The sequence below is a fragment of the Oreochromis niloticus genome, linkage group LG5 (genome assembly GCF_001858045.2).
Source record: "Oreochromis niloticus isolate F11D_XX linkage group LG5, O_niloticus_UMD_NMBU, whole genome shotgun sequence".
Classification (NCBI taxonomy): Eukaryota; Metazoa; Chordata; class Actinopteri; order Cichliformes; family Cichlidae; genus Oreochromis; species Oreochromis niloticus.
Genome location: NC_031970.2, coordinates 25,739,679 through 25,757,216, shown reverse-complemented (window position 1 = coordinate 25,757,216; position 17,538 = coordinate 25,739,679). Strand labels below are relative to the sequence as shown.

General features: G+C 40.9%; 1 protein-coding gene and 2 non-coding genes across 3 annotated transcripts; 2 read left to right on the top strand and 1 right to left on the bottom strand.

Moving 5' to 3' along the window:
- Positions 1-194: 194 nt before the first annotated feature.
- On the bottom strand, positions 195-10,078 carry ccdc3b (coiled-coil domain containing 3b). The gene is made up of 3 exons (XM_003441375.5): positions 8,986-10,078; positions 5,305-5,479; positions 195-1,663 (listed from the first exon to the last, which is right to left on the bottom strand). Exons 1-3 carry the CDS (start codon positions 9,342-9,344, stop codon positions 1,370-1,372), a joined length of 828 nt encoding a protein of 275 aa, XP_003441423.1. The 5' UTR covers positions 9,345-10,078; the 3' UTR covers positions 195-1,369.
- Positions 10,079-16,415: 6,337 nt separating this feature from the next.
- trnak-uuu (transfer RNA lysine (anticodon UUU)) lies at positions 16,416-16,488 on the top strand. The gene has a single exon. It is a non-coding gene; the product is annotated as a tRNA-Lys (tRNA).
- A 502-nt stretch (positions 16,489-16,990) lies between these two features.
- Positions 16,991-17,063, top strand: trnaf-gaa (transfer RNA phenylalanine (anticodon GAA)). The gene has a single exon. It is a non-coding gene; the product is annotated as a tRNA-Phe (tRNA).
- The last annotated feature ends 475 nt before the right edge of the window (positions 17,064-17,538 follow it).

Below are 17,538 nucleotides of genomic sequence, written 5' to 3'. Positions count from 1 at the left end.
TTTCAGCAGGACAATGATCACAAACACACTGCTAATGAAGTAAAAGCGAAAGAAAACCACAGGGAAACTCTATCAGTCATGGATTGGCCTCCCCAGAGCCCCACTCAGTTTTTGGCAATGTGTTGAAAAGAGGAAAATGGTGAAGCGTAAAGATCTGAATGACAAATGAAAGAAAAACCTCTGACAACTGCAACTTTCTGTAAAAATTAATTTATTCCAAAAAGCTACAGTCACTATTACAAAAGCTATTGTATCGGCGAGGCAAGCCAGGTGTTTACATTGTAGAGAGAGCAAGATAATATCAAAAGCAAATACAGAACGTATGACAAAAGCAACCTTTTTTTTCTGACACAGAAAAAGCCAATCCCGTACCATGCCAGGCTCACTGGCTGGAATTAATGGGTGCTCAGCACCCTGTTATATACAAAAATGACACTTTGATTCAGTACAAATCAGAGATTTATGTGAACTTGGAAAAATACACTCTTGAGGGAAAACCCCCCACAAACAAATACTGAATTTAAAAATGTTTTTCACACCTTATTCTTTGGTATATTTGTTGCTCCTCGTAAAGAGAACTAGATCAATATGCAGGCCTGTAACCACTTACCCACACATGCTTATTTTAGCTCACCAGCTTGCACAGCCAGTAATTGTGAGCATCTGAAGTCAACCTAATGCCATGCACTTACAAACTTCTGAGTTAATAAAAGGTTATTTGCACCTCAGCACTCGCAGGAAACGTAGGATCATTTAAAACATTACATGCCACACTGTCACATATCCTCTCAAAAGTCAACGTTTGATTTGAAGGATTTTGACAGCAAAACTGAGAAATAAAACAAATTCTAAAATTTATACAATGCTTGTGTCCAGCACAGAAACAAGAAATATCAGATTTAGATATTTCATTTCCAATGTTTGAACATTATCTCCCTGTTGTTTGGGCATTAAAAGCTTTGAACTATGAGCTTTCTAGTAGTTGTTTGTGCAGCCACTTGAAATAAACTGAAACGGTACACACTGGTATAAGTTGTGGATAGATTAGGTGACAGTACAGTCGTGCAGAGAAACAATGATGTCACTGGCACAGATCAACTGAACCACAAACTAAAGAGTGAGGCACTTAACTTTGTTGCATGAGCAAAGCAGAGGAATCATTCTGCGGGTTAAAATGAATGCGTCTTTGGAAATAAGGCGAATCTTGTGGAAGACATGAAGAATACAGCGGCTTTCGTGCTTATTCTGAGTTCTTAGATCTTTCTGTCACCTCGCCCAACATTTCACTTGCTGTTGTTTCAGCTTGACCTGCCACTAATGCTTCCCAGAGAGCACTTCACTTTTAACCGTCGGTTAACGGGAAGAAGCTCTAATTTTTTAGCTTTTTGGAGAGGGCCTTTTTAATCGGCTGGTTCTTTTGGTCCTGGGTCGTGTCCTGATCGGGGTGACTTTGCGGCTTCTTCGAGTCGTAAATCTGTTTGAAGCTGAGGGTTTGCTGCTCTTTTGTTGTTTCTCGCTGAGCCTGGCGTAGCAGACGTTTCATGGTCTTCACCTTTTCTCTCAGGTGGCCGTTGGCTTTCTCCAAGGAACGCACTTTCTGGGAGAGGGTCCTCACCCTCTCTTCCTCCTCAAACAGAGCCTTCTGCACGGTGGAGCACAGCAACTGCGAGGAGAAGGAAAACAGAGCCAAATACATTTGTATTACCTGAAAAAGCAGAAGTCTTACACTAGGTAAACATGTGAAAAGTTATAGTTAACCTCTCATTGAAGGTCAGTGTTAGCCTTATTCTGCAGGCTTTCCCACAAATTTTCATCCTGCACTGCAACTTGAGTGAAATCATAGTTGGAGCTTTATCCCACCATGACTCACGCTAAATACTAGAGTCAAGTCTAATCTCTCTGTGATACATTTAAGATGTAACACCTACTAGATCTGTTGCTCTTTAAGCCAGAATCTAATGACAGAACCATTCTTGGCATGTTTTTAGTGCCAACAGCTCATAGGTCTTCCAGTGTTTTAGCATTTGTATAAACAGCAGAGAATTTCTCGCTGTGTAACTGTGGCAGTGAACTGTTTTAAGCATTATCGTGTAGCACAAGTCCCGCTCTTTATGTAATACTGCGGGCAATGGCGCAGCTCTATAGCAACTAGGGAAAAATTGTTACACAACATACTTTTCCCATTTCAGTGAGACACCACTGTGAGATGGAACCTGTGACAGACATCCAAAGGGCTGGACCATTCCTGGGAGAAAAAACGAGCTCCAGATGCCTCAGAATGCATGCCTGTCTGCTTGAGTGTGGATTTCCTTAGCAGATCCTAATGCTTCCACACGAGCCAGCATGAAACACTGATGTAAATTCTCCTTCATCAGATAACAACCACTCATGGTTTTTCAGGAAATGTTAAAAATGTGCTGCCGGCTGCCTGCCCACATCGCTGCTTAGTACATTACTTCTCGTTATATTAGCTGTGAGTTTTACCCATGTGCTCTTCCATATGTCCCAGAGGGAATTCTGTGGAAATATTAAACTTTACAATGCAAGGAATGAAGTTTAGGAGCTAAAAGAAATGTTTTATGAAGCATAAAGTGTAAAGTGGCACATCTCTGTTTTTGTGCACACGTTCAGTTAGAGGTGGACCAAAAGCAAACCTGCTGAACCAAGAACGATGCCGTGGATGGATTAGACGATAGCAGATAGTGTGAAAGATTCACAAGTGTAATTCATCTTCAACATACTTTGTATTAAACTGTTAAAGTCTGTTGGAAAATGAGCTTGGAGAGACATGAAATTCAAATTTGTATAATCAGAATTTGGGAGATATGGTTTTTCGGTTAGATAAACATCTGTCCTGTATGACACGCAGCGTCAAACTGCCATTGTTAGGATTTATAAGAGCGACGGGAAAAAACTTCAAGCTTCTGCAAAGTTTTCTATTTGATCGCCATCAAGTGAAAAACTGATAAAATTAAGATGATTTAATTACAATTGTTAATTATATGTTTGTTTTTAATGTCTATTTAGATGTAATGTAAGGGACAAAATGTGTGTGTGTGTGTGTGTGTGTGTGTGTGTGTGTGTGTGTGTGTGTGTGTGTTGTTTTTCTTTGTACACCAACTCCTCCTACACAATAAAGAGCTGAGCAACCAAACTTGGCACACAGGTACTAGGCAGACACCTAGGAGTGTGCTAAAATCAACTGTTTTTGTCTTCACGTACGTACATCACCTCAAAAAAGCATCGTATCGTTTTACCTTCACGCCAACTGCACAAACCGGCCAAACAATACTGTAGCTTGAGCATGTAGTAGTGCATTAAATATATTCTGATGTTTAAACCCCAGAATGGCTCAAGCTCCTAAAATACTTGATCCTGCATTTACCAACATGCAACACTGTTACAAAGATCCTGCCTGCCTCTGCTGTGAACCACTTTTCTTCTTTCTTTCTGCATTTTTTCTAAAGTTTCTCTAAAATGCATCCAACCAGCACAGACAATATTCAGGACTTCTAATGTGTCTGATCTAAATCTGTTTTAACCTAATTACTGAAGCAGTGTAGGATCATCTTGGCACAGAGCTTTAATGTCCTTCGAGAAGCCTGGAGATCTATTCCCGAAGACTACATAAAAGAAATGAGAAGAAAGCTTGATGAGAGAGTTCAGGCTATGTTGAAGAATAAAGGTGCTCATAACAAATATTGACTTTCAAGCGTGTTCAAGTTTTTGCTGTATATATTGTATTTATATATATCTTTTCAGATGTCTCAATAAATCACTTCCCTATGTCACATATTCCTAGAAAAATATAAAGAAATGAGAGGCAGCTTGAGACTTTTGCACAGTTGGACCGTATGCAACCTGAAGCTGCGGTCTTCCTACATTGTGTGATTAGTGTTGGCGCTGTGTCCTATCACTGGGTCAAGACTGTTTTTGGCCAGTTAACACTAATATTTCACCATCAGTGTGAGAAACATAAAACTGTGGGAAAATCCCTGCTTCTTAAAATAATGTTTATGATACTAATAACGTTTAGTGTTAAATCACAACATGACGTCACCCCATTTGATTTACTCCGGTTGACACTGGATTATAAGATGCGGGACATATTATCCAGTCTGATTTGAGTTCAGGTCAACTGTCCAAACAGTGGTCGCTGAGTAGCATAAAAGCAAAGTCTGTTTTTAATTTGCTAGGAGGAAATATAATCACCAGAGTGATATAAGAAAGCGGCACCGATATGAAGACGTCACTCTGTAATTATAATCACAAGCCGGACCAAAAGAGAAAGAAAAGTTTTCCATTAATGGAAACACAAAACTATGTTTTCTTTTTTTTCTTTTTCTTTTTTTTTTTACCCATGGCAGATTCTTTCTTTTATGAGTAGTCAGCAAATGAAAACCAGACAGGAGTGAACTGATCTGAACCGGGGGGGGGGGGGCTTATGCCAAAGGTTTAAATTCATTAAAGGAGATAAAAGAGCGGCGAGCGGCTGGAAACCCTTTCAAAACTGACTCAGTCGAGGTTTAGGAGCTGCACGTGTAGACACAAACAAGCTTTAATCGTTTCAGCAGTGACAGCAGGGGTGCGAAGCGGAGACTGAGCTGGTTCGTTAAAGTCATGTTAGAATCTCATGTGCATCATTAGAAGCATTGCAAGAGTAAGAGTGTGGCACTGCTACACCACTGATCTGCAATCACGAGCTTTATTTTGTAGAAAATGGTCACTTACTTTGAAAATATTTTAATTATGTTTGTTCTACTTTATGTAGCGACTTTAATTCAGGATTCTTTGTATGTTTTTGTCCTTTAAACACTGAAAATTCTTATCTAGCCCAGTGGTTCTTAAGCCACTGCAGGAATGGCACGTTTGCTGATGCTATCACGCTAACCTTCATTTAAGTAAACTTCAACTACTAAAAATTGCTGGATGCAGGCTGTAAATTGCGGGATGTGTGGAACCAACCTTTGTCAGCCCCTGAAATGAGGCGTGCCAGAAAAAAGTTTGAGCACCGCTGATCTAGCCAAACCTAAAGAAACGTGCTTCTGGTTTCCCATGCTGTAAGAACACATTAAGGTCCTTTGAACAGGATGTCAAACTAAATACTTTTCAGATTTACCACAATGCTTGTGGCTTTCACATCCTATATTATACTCTTTCGCCTGAAGTACTACGTGGGAAGCCACCAGAACCTGCAGCAGCTAAATAAGAAAAACGCTCCCCTTTTCACTAACTGGATTAAACAGATGACTTCAAAAGAGTCAAACATCAAGTCTCTGTTGGTGGGTCTGAGTATCTGCATACCCGGCTGTCCTCCTGAGCCTCCCACTCCGGGGTAAAGGTGTGGACTTGAGTTCCAGGCGTGCAGTTGGAAAACTGGAAGAGGCTAGCAAACATGCGGTGATTCTCTGCGGTGTCGGTAAAGATGGGGTCCTGAAAGTTCACTCCGTGGGGGACGATGTTGTAATTCTCATCCATCCTGCATGACAGAAAGGGGAAAGAGTCTGTTGATACAGCGATGAGCAAGAGTGAAATGTGGGTTTTCAGTAAAAAAAAATAAAACTCAAATGTGTGGAAACAAACAGATGCACGCAGACAGAAGAATAGATTGTATAACATTTAATTATCACCAGAAGTCCACTCAAAGCAAATAAATGGACTTGTGCAAAAGTTGCTATAAGCATTTTGCACAAGTCCACTCACCCAGTGCTTTTTTGTTGTCTGAGAATTTAGGGATTTAGTATTTGTATGATTTTCATATATACAATTTCTTTATCTGGGGAAAAAAAAGAAACACATCTCTAGAAAATTGTTAACAGATCTTGCTCTATTTTTATGCAAATTCAAGCATTATGTGGATGACTCAAACCAGCAAATTACAAGCCAAAGGCTTTTACAAAGCATGTTTCATATCTTCAGGAAGTCTTGAAGCAGTGGGTTTCCATACATCTGGATCCCATCTCATATCCCTCAAGGGACATCAAAAGTTTGGCTGTCCCTATAGGAAGCTGTGTGGGTGTGTGTTGTATATGTGGGTATCTGTGTGTATGTTGAAAGAGCGAGAAGAAAGCTGATGTTTTGCTTCAACAGAAGATGTCAAAGGTGAGATGTAATCACAGTGACTGTGAGGTCTGAAGAAATGAAAATCCTTTTTCTTTTTTTTTTCACACAGTATTGGTTTAATACATGATCGAGAGTGCAAAAGCAGCCCGTGCATGCGTTCTTCAAAAACCTTACTTTGAGTAAAAGTAAGTATAGCTTTCTCCTCCTTCGAGGCTCGGTGTTAGGTTACCTCATTTTTAACGTAAAAGTTACGAATCCTGAAAAAAATGAACTATAAGCTAAGGTTTTTGCAGCGAACATATGGCTAAAGCAGAACACTCAATCTGTCTCATTTAAAGGTCCCGAGGGAGGTCTTCAGTTGCATTTTTCTCCATGCTCAGCTCTGTCCAGGGAGCTTATACTCATGATTGATTGGAAAGACCATTTTAGTCAGAGACTATGCTTTTGGGGCTTTTACAACAGGAAATGAACATCCACTGGAGACTGTGATGAGAAGTTTTCAGTTTGGACTTGATAATATAGTGTCTGGGACTTGATGTTGCACTCCACTCAAACTAAACTGATCTGTTTCAGGTTCAGGAAACAGGAGGTGCCTCGACCTCTTGCATAGCAGAACATGCAAACACAATTTGTTTAAGCCATATCTCATCTCCCATCTAAACCATTTGATTTAATACTCTCTAAATATTTGGTTGCTGTGGTGTCAAACACCACACAAAACTGAGACTAAAACCTTTTTCTTCTTTTTTTTAGGGTACTAAAAGAATGGTTGGAAAATAAATTGATTTGCTATGTTTGCAATCACCAGGAAACTTAGTTGGATTGTTTAAATATGTAAATATGAATCTAATAACAGCATAACAGCATATGGCTTCGGATAAGCATCCTCTCACTCACCAAGCCTGTGCTTTCCAGAGGAAGTAAAGGGTGTTCTTCTCCCCCACTTTTGCCAAGTGTACGCTCACAGGGGATTTTTTGATCTTTCTGTTAATGCTTTATGTCTTGCTTAGTCACACACTTCCTTTGACTTTAGGAAGTGCTGCTCCTGGCCAGCCAATGAACAGCCAGATTGCATCACCCCCTGTTAAACTGTAAGGTGAAGATTTCAGGCTTTGTTCTGATATCTGCATTTTTTTTTACATGAAGTTACGAGTCTTGCCACACACTGTCATTTGATATGTTGTTATGACAGTGTAATAACTGTTTCCATCCTAGTAATTATTTGGGTTCTTGAGCTTTTTTTTAGAGATTTTTTTAGAGATTTTTTTTAAACCAAACTGAAATGATCTCTGTTGAAAGCAGTAGACTGGCGGTCTTTCAATCCTAGATGCCCTGAAGTTAAAGGAAAATGTGGGTAAACATATTTGGGGGTTTTCCTCCATTATATCTTTCGTAAACACTAACAAAGACCACTGTATTGCTTTACTGAGCAATCATGGCTTTTTAATTATCTTCAGGTCTCCACTTAAACACAACTCTGTTGCGACTTGCTCTAGGAAGTTTCCGATAGCGGTCGTCTGCCCTGATTACAGGGATAACATCCGGATGGTTTTCACCATCGCAACAGGGGGACGGCAAAGCCATCCCTGGAGGTGTGATTAACTCAGGCTGGTAAAAAAAATCATATGAAAGTCTTTTTGCTATCATCACTCACAGCAAAACACTATCACACATGTGCACGTAATTCTGCATATATGAGGTGTAACATGTGCTAAAACATTATTAAAACATTATTGTTGTTGGCTCTGCCACATACCCTCATGTGGGACAGACAAACTTTAAACTTGAGGAATGCATTTTTAGTGCCCCTCTCTGAATATCCTGTCTCTTAAGGCGTGTCAGCACACGCTCCTTTTATCCGGTGACACACTGGTGCATATATGGAGGACAAAAGGTGGTCGTATTGTCCGCTGGTGTGCTCATAACTCTCCAAAAATTATTTGTAGGTTTACCTTCAAGCTCTTGGAAATGTCTGGCTCTGTAATTACACTAGCTGGAAAGCAACAGACGTTTCCTGAGCAACAGTGTTGTTTCTGTCCAACACAGACATTTAGGAATTAACCTGCTCCATACTTTTCTTTTCTTTTCTTTTTTTTTTAAATCTGGAAAATGGTTGGTTATTAGGCACATTAACTGAAGTTGGGACGGTGTCACAGACAGATAATGACTGAAAGAGAATATGCTGTATGGGGGACAGGTGCCAGTTATCTGCCTTTGAGTGAACTTTGAGTGCAAATTCACTAAATCTGTCAACAATACTTTGTTTCCATGACAGATCTCAGCACAGGCCTGATGAGGTGTTGGTTTTCATTGGAAAGAGTGTTACGTGGATTTTGCATTATTCATAGAGAATAAATCACATCTGCACTTAATGAGGATGAAGAAAACTTAAACCTACTAGTGATCATTATTTTTCACTGTATAAAGCAATGACATGGCTATTAAGTAAACCTTTTGTTCTTCCCTTCTTTAAATATTTAACTGTCTCTTGTGTCAAAGAGGACCTATGAAAAAGATGGACAGGTAGCCAACTTAGTCAGGTAATCATCTTCTGATGTTGATGTAATGCAGTCAAATGCACATTTAAGCGTCTTTTTGACCTGTAGTAGATCATCTGTCAGGGACAAAGCCAAGTGTTACACACACCGCATATTAGAGTGTTTACATATAAATTCCTTAAACGCTGTCTACTTTTGTCTATATTTCATGCAACATTTGAACTAAGCATCTTGTACAGGAGGGCCCGATTCCTAATGTACCCTTTACAGTGTTCTTACCAAATTAAACCAGGCGCTTGGAACTGAGCATGGTGTTAAAGTCTTAGGAGTGTATTTTAACTGAGACTGGCATCAAATCAGACTACAGCTGTCTGTTATCACGCGTGATTAATGCCATACCAACTTTATTCATCTGTGAGTTCACCTTAGAAAGAAGTAGTAGTTGTTGTCTTTGGTGACGCTGTAGGAGAAGCAGGGGAAGTAACCGAGGCCGGTGACATTAAACCTGGAACCCGCAGGAACCTCCAGCATGCTGCCCCACGCCTGATCGCACAGGAGCTCAATCTCGGCGGAGAAGAGCAGGTCAGTGTCGTGCTGCCACGGCAGATAGTTATACACGCTGTACGACTCCTTGTGCAGCGCCAGCACCTTGGCAAACACGATGATCTCCGCCAGCTCGGCACGGCACGCTTCCGTCTGCGGTCTCCAGTCATGGGGTAGCTGACACCCCCAGCTCCCCTCGGGACGGACGGCTGCAAAAATAAACGCCAAAATAATCCACATGGTGTGAGAACAAGGAGACAACCGTGAGTCAGGGAGGCGCACCGAGGCGCGCAGTGCTGGTGATGGATGAAATCACTGAGAGAAAAGGAAAAAAAAAAAGCTGCAGGGATTTCGCTACAGGCGCATACTTCCACCAATGCACAATTAATATTAAGTTTCAGAGTAAGTTACTTAGGAAAAAAAAATCTTTTGAGCAACAAAATAATCCCGTGTATCCTTCACCGTGGTCCTACTACTGCCTCCAGCCGTAAGTCGTTGCAAGTGGACCAGCCCATTCGCCTCAGCATCCCCCTGTAAAAACGCTGCCTCTGACCTTTAGGATGGCAGCAGGAGGAGCAAAGAACAAAAAAGGAGCTCCTTCGGTTTTAAAACTACATTTCCCTCGAAAACACAATAATGGCTCGACCTTCAGTGCTGGTAAACTCGGGTATTTAAAGCAGCAAACCCATCGTGAAATCCCAGCAAACAATAGAAGATTACGGGTTTTAATTGAAACTCATTAAAGAAAGAATAGTGGCGCCCTCTAGTGACTATCCGCAAGAAAGCAGAGGTAAAACTGGAAAAAGAGTTGATAATCCATGCTAGTTACATGTCAAGTGGCAAATATCCAGCATCCACCTATCCATTAATCGTGGGGGCAGCAGCCTAAGAAGGAAAGCCCAGACCTCCCACCACCTCCAGCTCATCCGGGGAAAGACTGAGCCCGAGAGTCCTGGGAGGCCTCCCTCCCGCTAGGACATGGAGGGAACACCTAGCCAAGGAGGCATTCATGAACGTGCCACCCCCGCTGGCTCCATCGATGTAGAGGAGTAGCGGCTCAGCTCTGAGTTCCTCTCATTTCTTTAGATGGAGTCATCATTGCACTGAAAGATCTCTCTCAATGTGACGCATTGTTATGCGACGTGTAATTCATTTACAGCTGTTAAAGTTGTATAATTAGAATTCCCAGTTTTGGGAGTATTTCCTATTTTCATACAACAGCAGCTTCCAAATGAGTTCTGCACAGATCCAGTATAATAAGGAAAAAAATTACTGCTTTAAAATAAATAGAAACTGATTCAGTCAGAGTAAATTTGTTTTTCTTTTTTAACCTTTCACACAAGAAGAATTGCAGATTTGAACATTAGGTTTTAAAGCTCTATGACTTAATGACCTTCTACCACAATAGCTTCATACAGAGTCAGTTAGACTGAGTCACTATGCAAACAACGCTACTACTTTTTTCTCCTTTGGATAACTTTTATGAAGTGTTTGAGAATATTTTATAACTCTTAAACCTTTTCTGAGTATAGCTCTGATGTGCTCCCTTGCACAGTTCTTCCTTCCCTGTCGCTCTGTGCAAATCCATCACATTCTTGTTGTCCCTGTGGGATTACTGCTGGGGATGGTGGTGGGCGTGGGTATTTCTCAGGTAACAAACACAAAGTAGCAGCACCTGAAAGCGGGCACAGTATTCCAGTGTATGACAGAGGAGTTCAGTCTGCAAGAGGACATGGCGGTAAAGCTGCTGATTGTGATGCTCACGGTCAACTACATCTGTGACGGAGGTGAAATGTTTTTATGATAGGACAGAATATATACATCTAGAGGAAATTCAGTGTTAAATTAATGTATCTGCCTCACCTGTTTGTGTGGCAGCACTGTTGAGAAAATCAACAGCGTCTGACTTTTTGCAAAAAACAAGAGAGGAGGAACCATCAAGGTGTTTCCCTGGAGGCTGCAGCAGCACCGAGCTCAGTGAGGCTGAAGAGCTGATAGACGTGAACGCAGGAAATGTAAGTAAGGAGGGAAGTGCGCCACAGTTTTACGCCCACATTTGTAGCTTATGTTTACTTTGATTTTAACAACTGCTTCTCTGACAGTAGACAAAACAGACTATTTTGGAACTCTTAGCATGAAACGAGTGAAACATCTTCACGTGCTAAAATGTTATTGTTAGAAAATGAGCTGAATAACCAGCACATTTGAGATAAGGGAGTTTATGCTGACACATTCTGTACTAATTACTCATGCATTTCCTTTTCACTGTTTTGTTTTAAACTGCATGTAGAGTGCATGTCATCTACAGATCTTTCACGCCACAATCCTCTCTGCAGTCCTCAAAAAACCCCAAAACAAGTATAAATGTCAGTAACTGCAGACACTGTGAAGAGAAATATTTTAGGTAAAAGTAGGCCATGTCCCCATTTGGCCAGATGGACTTGAGATTCTATCCACAAGAAAATAAACCTAAAGAACAAAGACAATGCCCAGAAACTGGACTCCTGAGTCGAGAAGCACTCCTCTGTTCAACCGGCATAATGTGTAACTTAGTCAAGCAAGGCACTGAGACATGTATCATTACCATGTTCCTACATACCAGGCCTGGAATCTGAAGACACGGCGAAGCCCATTAACACTGACTTTGTTACTTAGTGCATTTGCTACACGTATCAGATAACCAGCGTGAAAGCCAGCAGAGAGGTGGAATGTGATTAAGTGGGCTGTCTGTCATGTTGTACACTTGGGTATTTGTTGTGTTATTTTGCATAAATCTAACCCATACAGCATTATTATTATTAACAGAGACCTCTGCTAGAGAGAGCTCATGAATATAACAACTCATTTACAGGAGGAGAGTTCCAGCCTGCGGTATAATGGAGGTGCTTCCCAGAAGGACATAAACTATGTAAGCTGTAATTACTTGAAGTTGAATCCTGCATTTATTATGCTATTAAAAAGAGCAAAAAAATGTTACAGTTCACAAGAGATTTGTGAATAGAGCCTGGCTGAAATACTCTTGTCCTGTAGCAGAGCCCTGGGAAGGAAACTGTGGTGGATGAAGGATCTGGGATGTAGCGAAGAGAGAGCAGAGAGCACAAGATGACCGTGTTGTTATTGGACAAAAGGAAGCTTGGGTTTGATGGATGATGTTTGATTACACCAACAAAAAAATATGCAAAAATGATTACAGCAGAATATTATCAGTAGTCTTTAATGAAATACAGCATAGAGGCATAACATATTTGAATAATTTTGCATGTTATACCAGATACAGATATGTGTGCACCATTGAAAGTCAAGTCTTCAAACCAATAATCATCTGTCATGCCACCTTTGTGTTGTGTTTCTCAGCTCACGTAATTTTTCAATGTTGTTTTATTCCCTCATAAACTGAGATCTACAGCTGTGGTCAGAAGTTTACATATACTCATCATGGGCTTACATGTTATGATAATTTGGTGCTTTTAATGTATTCTTTGAATTGATTTTTGTTTTCAAAGTGGAATAATTGTAAAGGTGCAGTTGAAGAATGTGGAGGGAGCCCTCAGCCTGATTTGCAAAATCAAATAAAGCGTGCACATATTAAGCAGCAGCTTCAGTTTACCTCAGTTTTAAAAATAACACACTGACACACTGCAAAGTTTTAGTTTATGAAATAAAGAAGAGACCTTCTTTCCACATCGAACAAAGGATCCACGAAAGATGTTTCAGGGGTTTAAATGTACTTAATGAACCGATTCTGATGCCTGGCACTTGAAATGATTTATCCCAAGACTGAAAGTCAAACATCTGCTATGTACCAACCAATCACCCTCAGTGAGATGGCTGGGCTTCGGCTGGTCTGTTTGGCTCAGGAAGGAGTAAATCTGGAGTCCAATTAATGGAACAAGACCTCAGGTGTGGGATACAGACACTTTCTATTTAGAAAATCTGTCTATAAATGGGAGCTGATTTACTACTGTGGCCACCTTTGACAAAACTGGGACCCAGTTAAGATGATTCAACTGCAACACAAGACATATTATTCTCTAAGGCAGGGGTGTCGAACTCCAGGCCTAGAGGGCCGGTGTCCTGCAGGTTTTAGATATCACCCTGGGTCAACACACCTGAATCAAATGATTAGTTCATTACCAGGCTTCTGGAGAACTTCAAGACATGTCAAGGAGGTAATTTAGCCATTTAAATCAGTTATGTTGGCTCAAGGACACATTTAAAACCTGCAGGACACCAGCCCTCGAGGCCTGGAGTTTGACACCTGTGCTCTAAAGTAAGAAAAGGAAGGGTTGGATAAGGGCTTGAAGTATCAGGAGAGCTGCTCTTACAAGAAATAGAGTAGATGTAGAGATACTGTGAAATGACGTCAAGAGGAAAATTCCCACCTGAGCTTTGTTGAAGCAGTTATGGTCCAAAATGTCTGTAAAAGGTTTTAAAGGTATAAGCTGCTACAACAGGAAGTGCTTTTTTGAGGTTATTGTCGCTAGGAGTTTTAACCAGTTATTCATTATAGGGATTTACTTTCTCCAACAACACTGATTATCTACACCTATGACTTAAACTTTATTTGGAGTGAGGTATTATATCTGGCAGAAGAGGCAATTAATTTCCCCCAAGGTGCCGCATTAAAAACTGGGACAGCCATGGAGGGACGCACCGAGAAGGGAAAACCAAATACCCACCCCAACTGTATAGCCTGACTGACATAAGATTTTTAAGAACGATACTGATATCTGATGATGTACAATAAATACATTTTTTCCCTTTCAAATAGATGTGTCACAGGACCGAATGAACTCAGGTGCAGACCAAGGTTTCCTTTCTAAAGACAAGTCAGTAGTTTTATTTACAGAAGACACCAAGTGTGATATATACAAAGTGCAGGGCTCCAGGGATCTGTGGGGGAAGAAGGGGAGAAGTCCACATACAAATGCTCCTTCTCTGTTTCTCCACACTCCTCTTCAGACACTCATAGTTTTTGCTCCACACGCACTTCGCCACTCAGCCGCTCTCAGACAATCCAGGCCAGGAAACAGGAACAATTCCAGGGGAATTTATATACAGGAAAAAACTGTCAGAAACAAGTTAGCTCTTTGCACAATATAAACAGGTTTTGCCTGGGCTGCATTAATACAAGTTACACCATGATCCAGCAACGAGAAGCACAGACTCGCCATCTTAAATAGTGGCTAGGTACTCAGGCAGATCATCGGTAGGTGTGTAATCAGGCCAGGTGCGTGGGCCAGAGGCGGGCGCTCCGCCCAAGCAGACAGAAGACAGAGGAGAGAGAGAGCACAACAATGACAAAAACATTTGGCCTGACATAGAGCCAGCCAGGGAGGCACGGGGACCATGACAGTAACAAACACATTTCCTTATCATTTTGTGGTTCCAAATAGGTGTGCCCTCTGGTGGACAACCTGTGCAACAGCAACACCGCTAATGCAGTCCTGATCAAAAGTTTAAGTTTTGAGGGCCCTCAGTCATGAGGGATGCTCTCCGCAACATCTGGGCATGGCCAAAGGCCGTTTGACGCTCCAGCACCTCCTGAAGCTCCATTGTTCCACTGAAGGAAAAAGCACCCCAGACCATTATGGTGCCCCCTCCACTGTGACGTGTAAAAAATATCTTAGGTGGGATCTGCTGGTCATGCCAGTAAACGTTGGAAAACATCAAGGTAAAATAAGATTAACATCACCTAATGTTGCCTCTTCTTGTTTTCAGTAAACCTGCATTACGGAGTTGAAATATTGATCATTTCTAAATACATCCAATAGTAACATGATAGTACGTGAATGTGCAGAACACAAACATAATTTATTGATAATGAACACATAATGATAAAGGTACACAGGTACCCACAGGTCTCATAGTATTACTGCACAGTAAATATGATATGAACTAATCATAGATGCAAAACAATACACTTAAGTTTTTAGTTTGTCTCCTCCCAACACTCATGATTTATTGCAGTTGAGCACACAAGGCCTGTCACACCAAACCCCTACAGTGATCATTGGGGTCAGTCTAGTAACAATTCCAAAAAAGTTGGCATGATGTGTAAAATTTAAATAATGATCTGCAGAGCTCATAAACCCGTGTTTGATTCAGAGTGGAAAATAGAAAACACATTAAATATTTAAACTGAGAAAATGTGGCGTTTTAAGGTTAGGGTTCAGGCGAGCTGATGACAGAATCATCAATATTGGCTTAGCGTACAGAGATTTCTTCAGATTCTCTGATATTACATAGATTAGATGATTAATTATTCAATTTTTTTACTTTTTTTACACAGTGAACATTATTTTGAAATTCGTCTATAATTTAGTAGGTGCCAATTAAGCCTAGCTGTTTCTTTCTAGCAACACTTTATTTTCCTGCCTTTCTTAGAAATTGGCTTGAGATGTAATGCTGCCATGAAATTGAAAATGAAGTCATATTTTTCATGAAACAGTAAAATTTCTTCTTCTCACTTCTAATATTGGTATTGTTTTCTGTGTTCCAAGGTGAATAAAATATGGATTTATAATGTTTGCAAATGTTTTTATACACATTTTTAAAAAGCGTCACAAATGTTTTGATTTGGTGTGTGTGCGCATGTCATATAAATAATGAGTAAAAATACGCTTTCTAATAATTTTGTATGATAGGAGTAAGTTAAAGTAAATTTATGGATTTTACATTAAATGACCCATACATCAGTAGTACTTACACAATACATTATTGTAAACAAACCACGGCAGATCCATCAATATTTTTATGCTCTTCAGCATGTACTTTTAGTTACTGTCACTTTACACAGCCGCAGCTTTCTAACTCGAAGCTGAACACTTCACTAACAACAACCAACATAGAGAGGGCAACTTTTTATGACCTGGGTTTCGTCAAAGCTATTTTGGTCACCATCTAGGGCATGGTAGGTTTGTTGGTAGGACTTCATTATACGGCCTACAACTACGTGGATCATTCCCATCAAATGAGAAAACAAACACAGACGGTGCAGCTTGCAAACGTCCATCAAGGGGAGGTGGGATTTGAAGAAGGTCCTCCTCCAGACGCTCCCAGTCCTCACCCATTATACCATTGACTTACCTAGGGCTTGGTAGGTTGGGTGGTCACACGTGGTAATACAGCCTAGCGATGTTTCCCCTAGAATTAAATCCTTGCCTTGGCTCTTGTCTGAAATGATCATTTAATAATATCTAACTGTAAATCCTCACCAGTACCTACAGTAAAACGAGAGGATAAGCGTTCACATTTTTACAGAAAAGAAAGACAATATGTGGCCCAGAGGACAAACACGTGGCTCTTGTTACCTGGCTAGCTCAGATGGAAGAGCATCAGACTTTTAATCTGAGGGTCCAGGGTTCAAGTCCCTGTCCAGGTGTCTCCTTGGGAATCTTATCCTTGCCCTTTGGTGGTTCCATGTCTTTACCCTAACCTAACAAGCTCAGTTGTTCTTGATAGTTCTGTGACCTCATTGTCATTTGTAGCAAAGTCCATAGACTGCAGGTGGAATGACGATGTGGGATTTGTAGATCTCAGGGACAGAGGCCTCTTTCAGATAATCCCAGCGTACAAGCTCTGTAAAGAATCTTTCCCTGCCCCTTGGTCCAACTCACCGCCAGTTGGTTCTCAGCTCAGCTCCTTTGCTAAACCCGGTGTCCAAGACATGCCAATCTCACTTTAACTTTTTTTCTATCTTACTTTGGGTGGGACAACATTTAAGAGAGCAAAGTTCATGACAGTTCACTGTTAAATCCAAAGCTTAAAAGTTCACTTCACACTGATTCACTGTCTCAGTGGGTCAGCTGTAGTGCGGTTTGGCCAGCTGTAGACCTGACTGGTCATTACAATGCAATTTTTGAGCACTTTCCTTTGCAAAATGTGCCGAAATAGCTCAGCTGGGAGAGCGTTAGACTGAAGATCTAAAGGACCCTAGTTCGATCCTGGGTTTCGGCAAAGCTCTTTTGGTCACCATCTAGGGCATGGTAGGTTTGTTGGTAGGACTTCATTATACGGCCTACAACTACGTGGATCATTCCCATCAAATGAGAAAACAAACACAGATGGTGCAGCTTGCAAACGTCCATCAAGTGGAGGTGGGATTTGAAGAAGGTCCTCCTCCAGACGCTCCCAGTCCTCACCCATTATACCATTGACTTACCTAGGGCTTGGTAGGTTGGGTGGTCACACGTGGTAATACAGCCTAGCGATGTTTCCCCTAGAATTAAATCCTTGCCTTGGCTCTTGTCTGAAATGATCATTTAGTAATATCTAACTGTAAATCCTCACCAGTACCTACAGTAAAATGAGAGGATAAGCGTTCACATTTTTACAGAAAAGAAAGACAATATGTGGCCCAGAGGACAAACACATGGCTCTTGTTACCTGGCTAGCTCAGATAGAAGAGCATCAGACTTTTAATCTGAGGGTC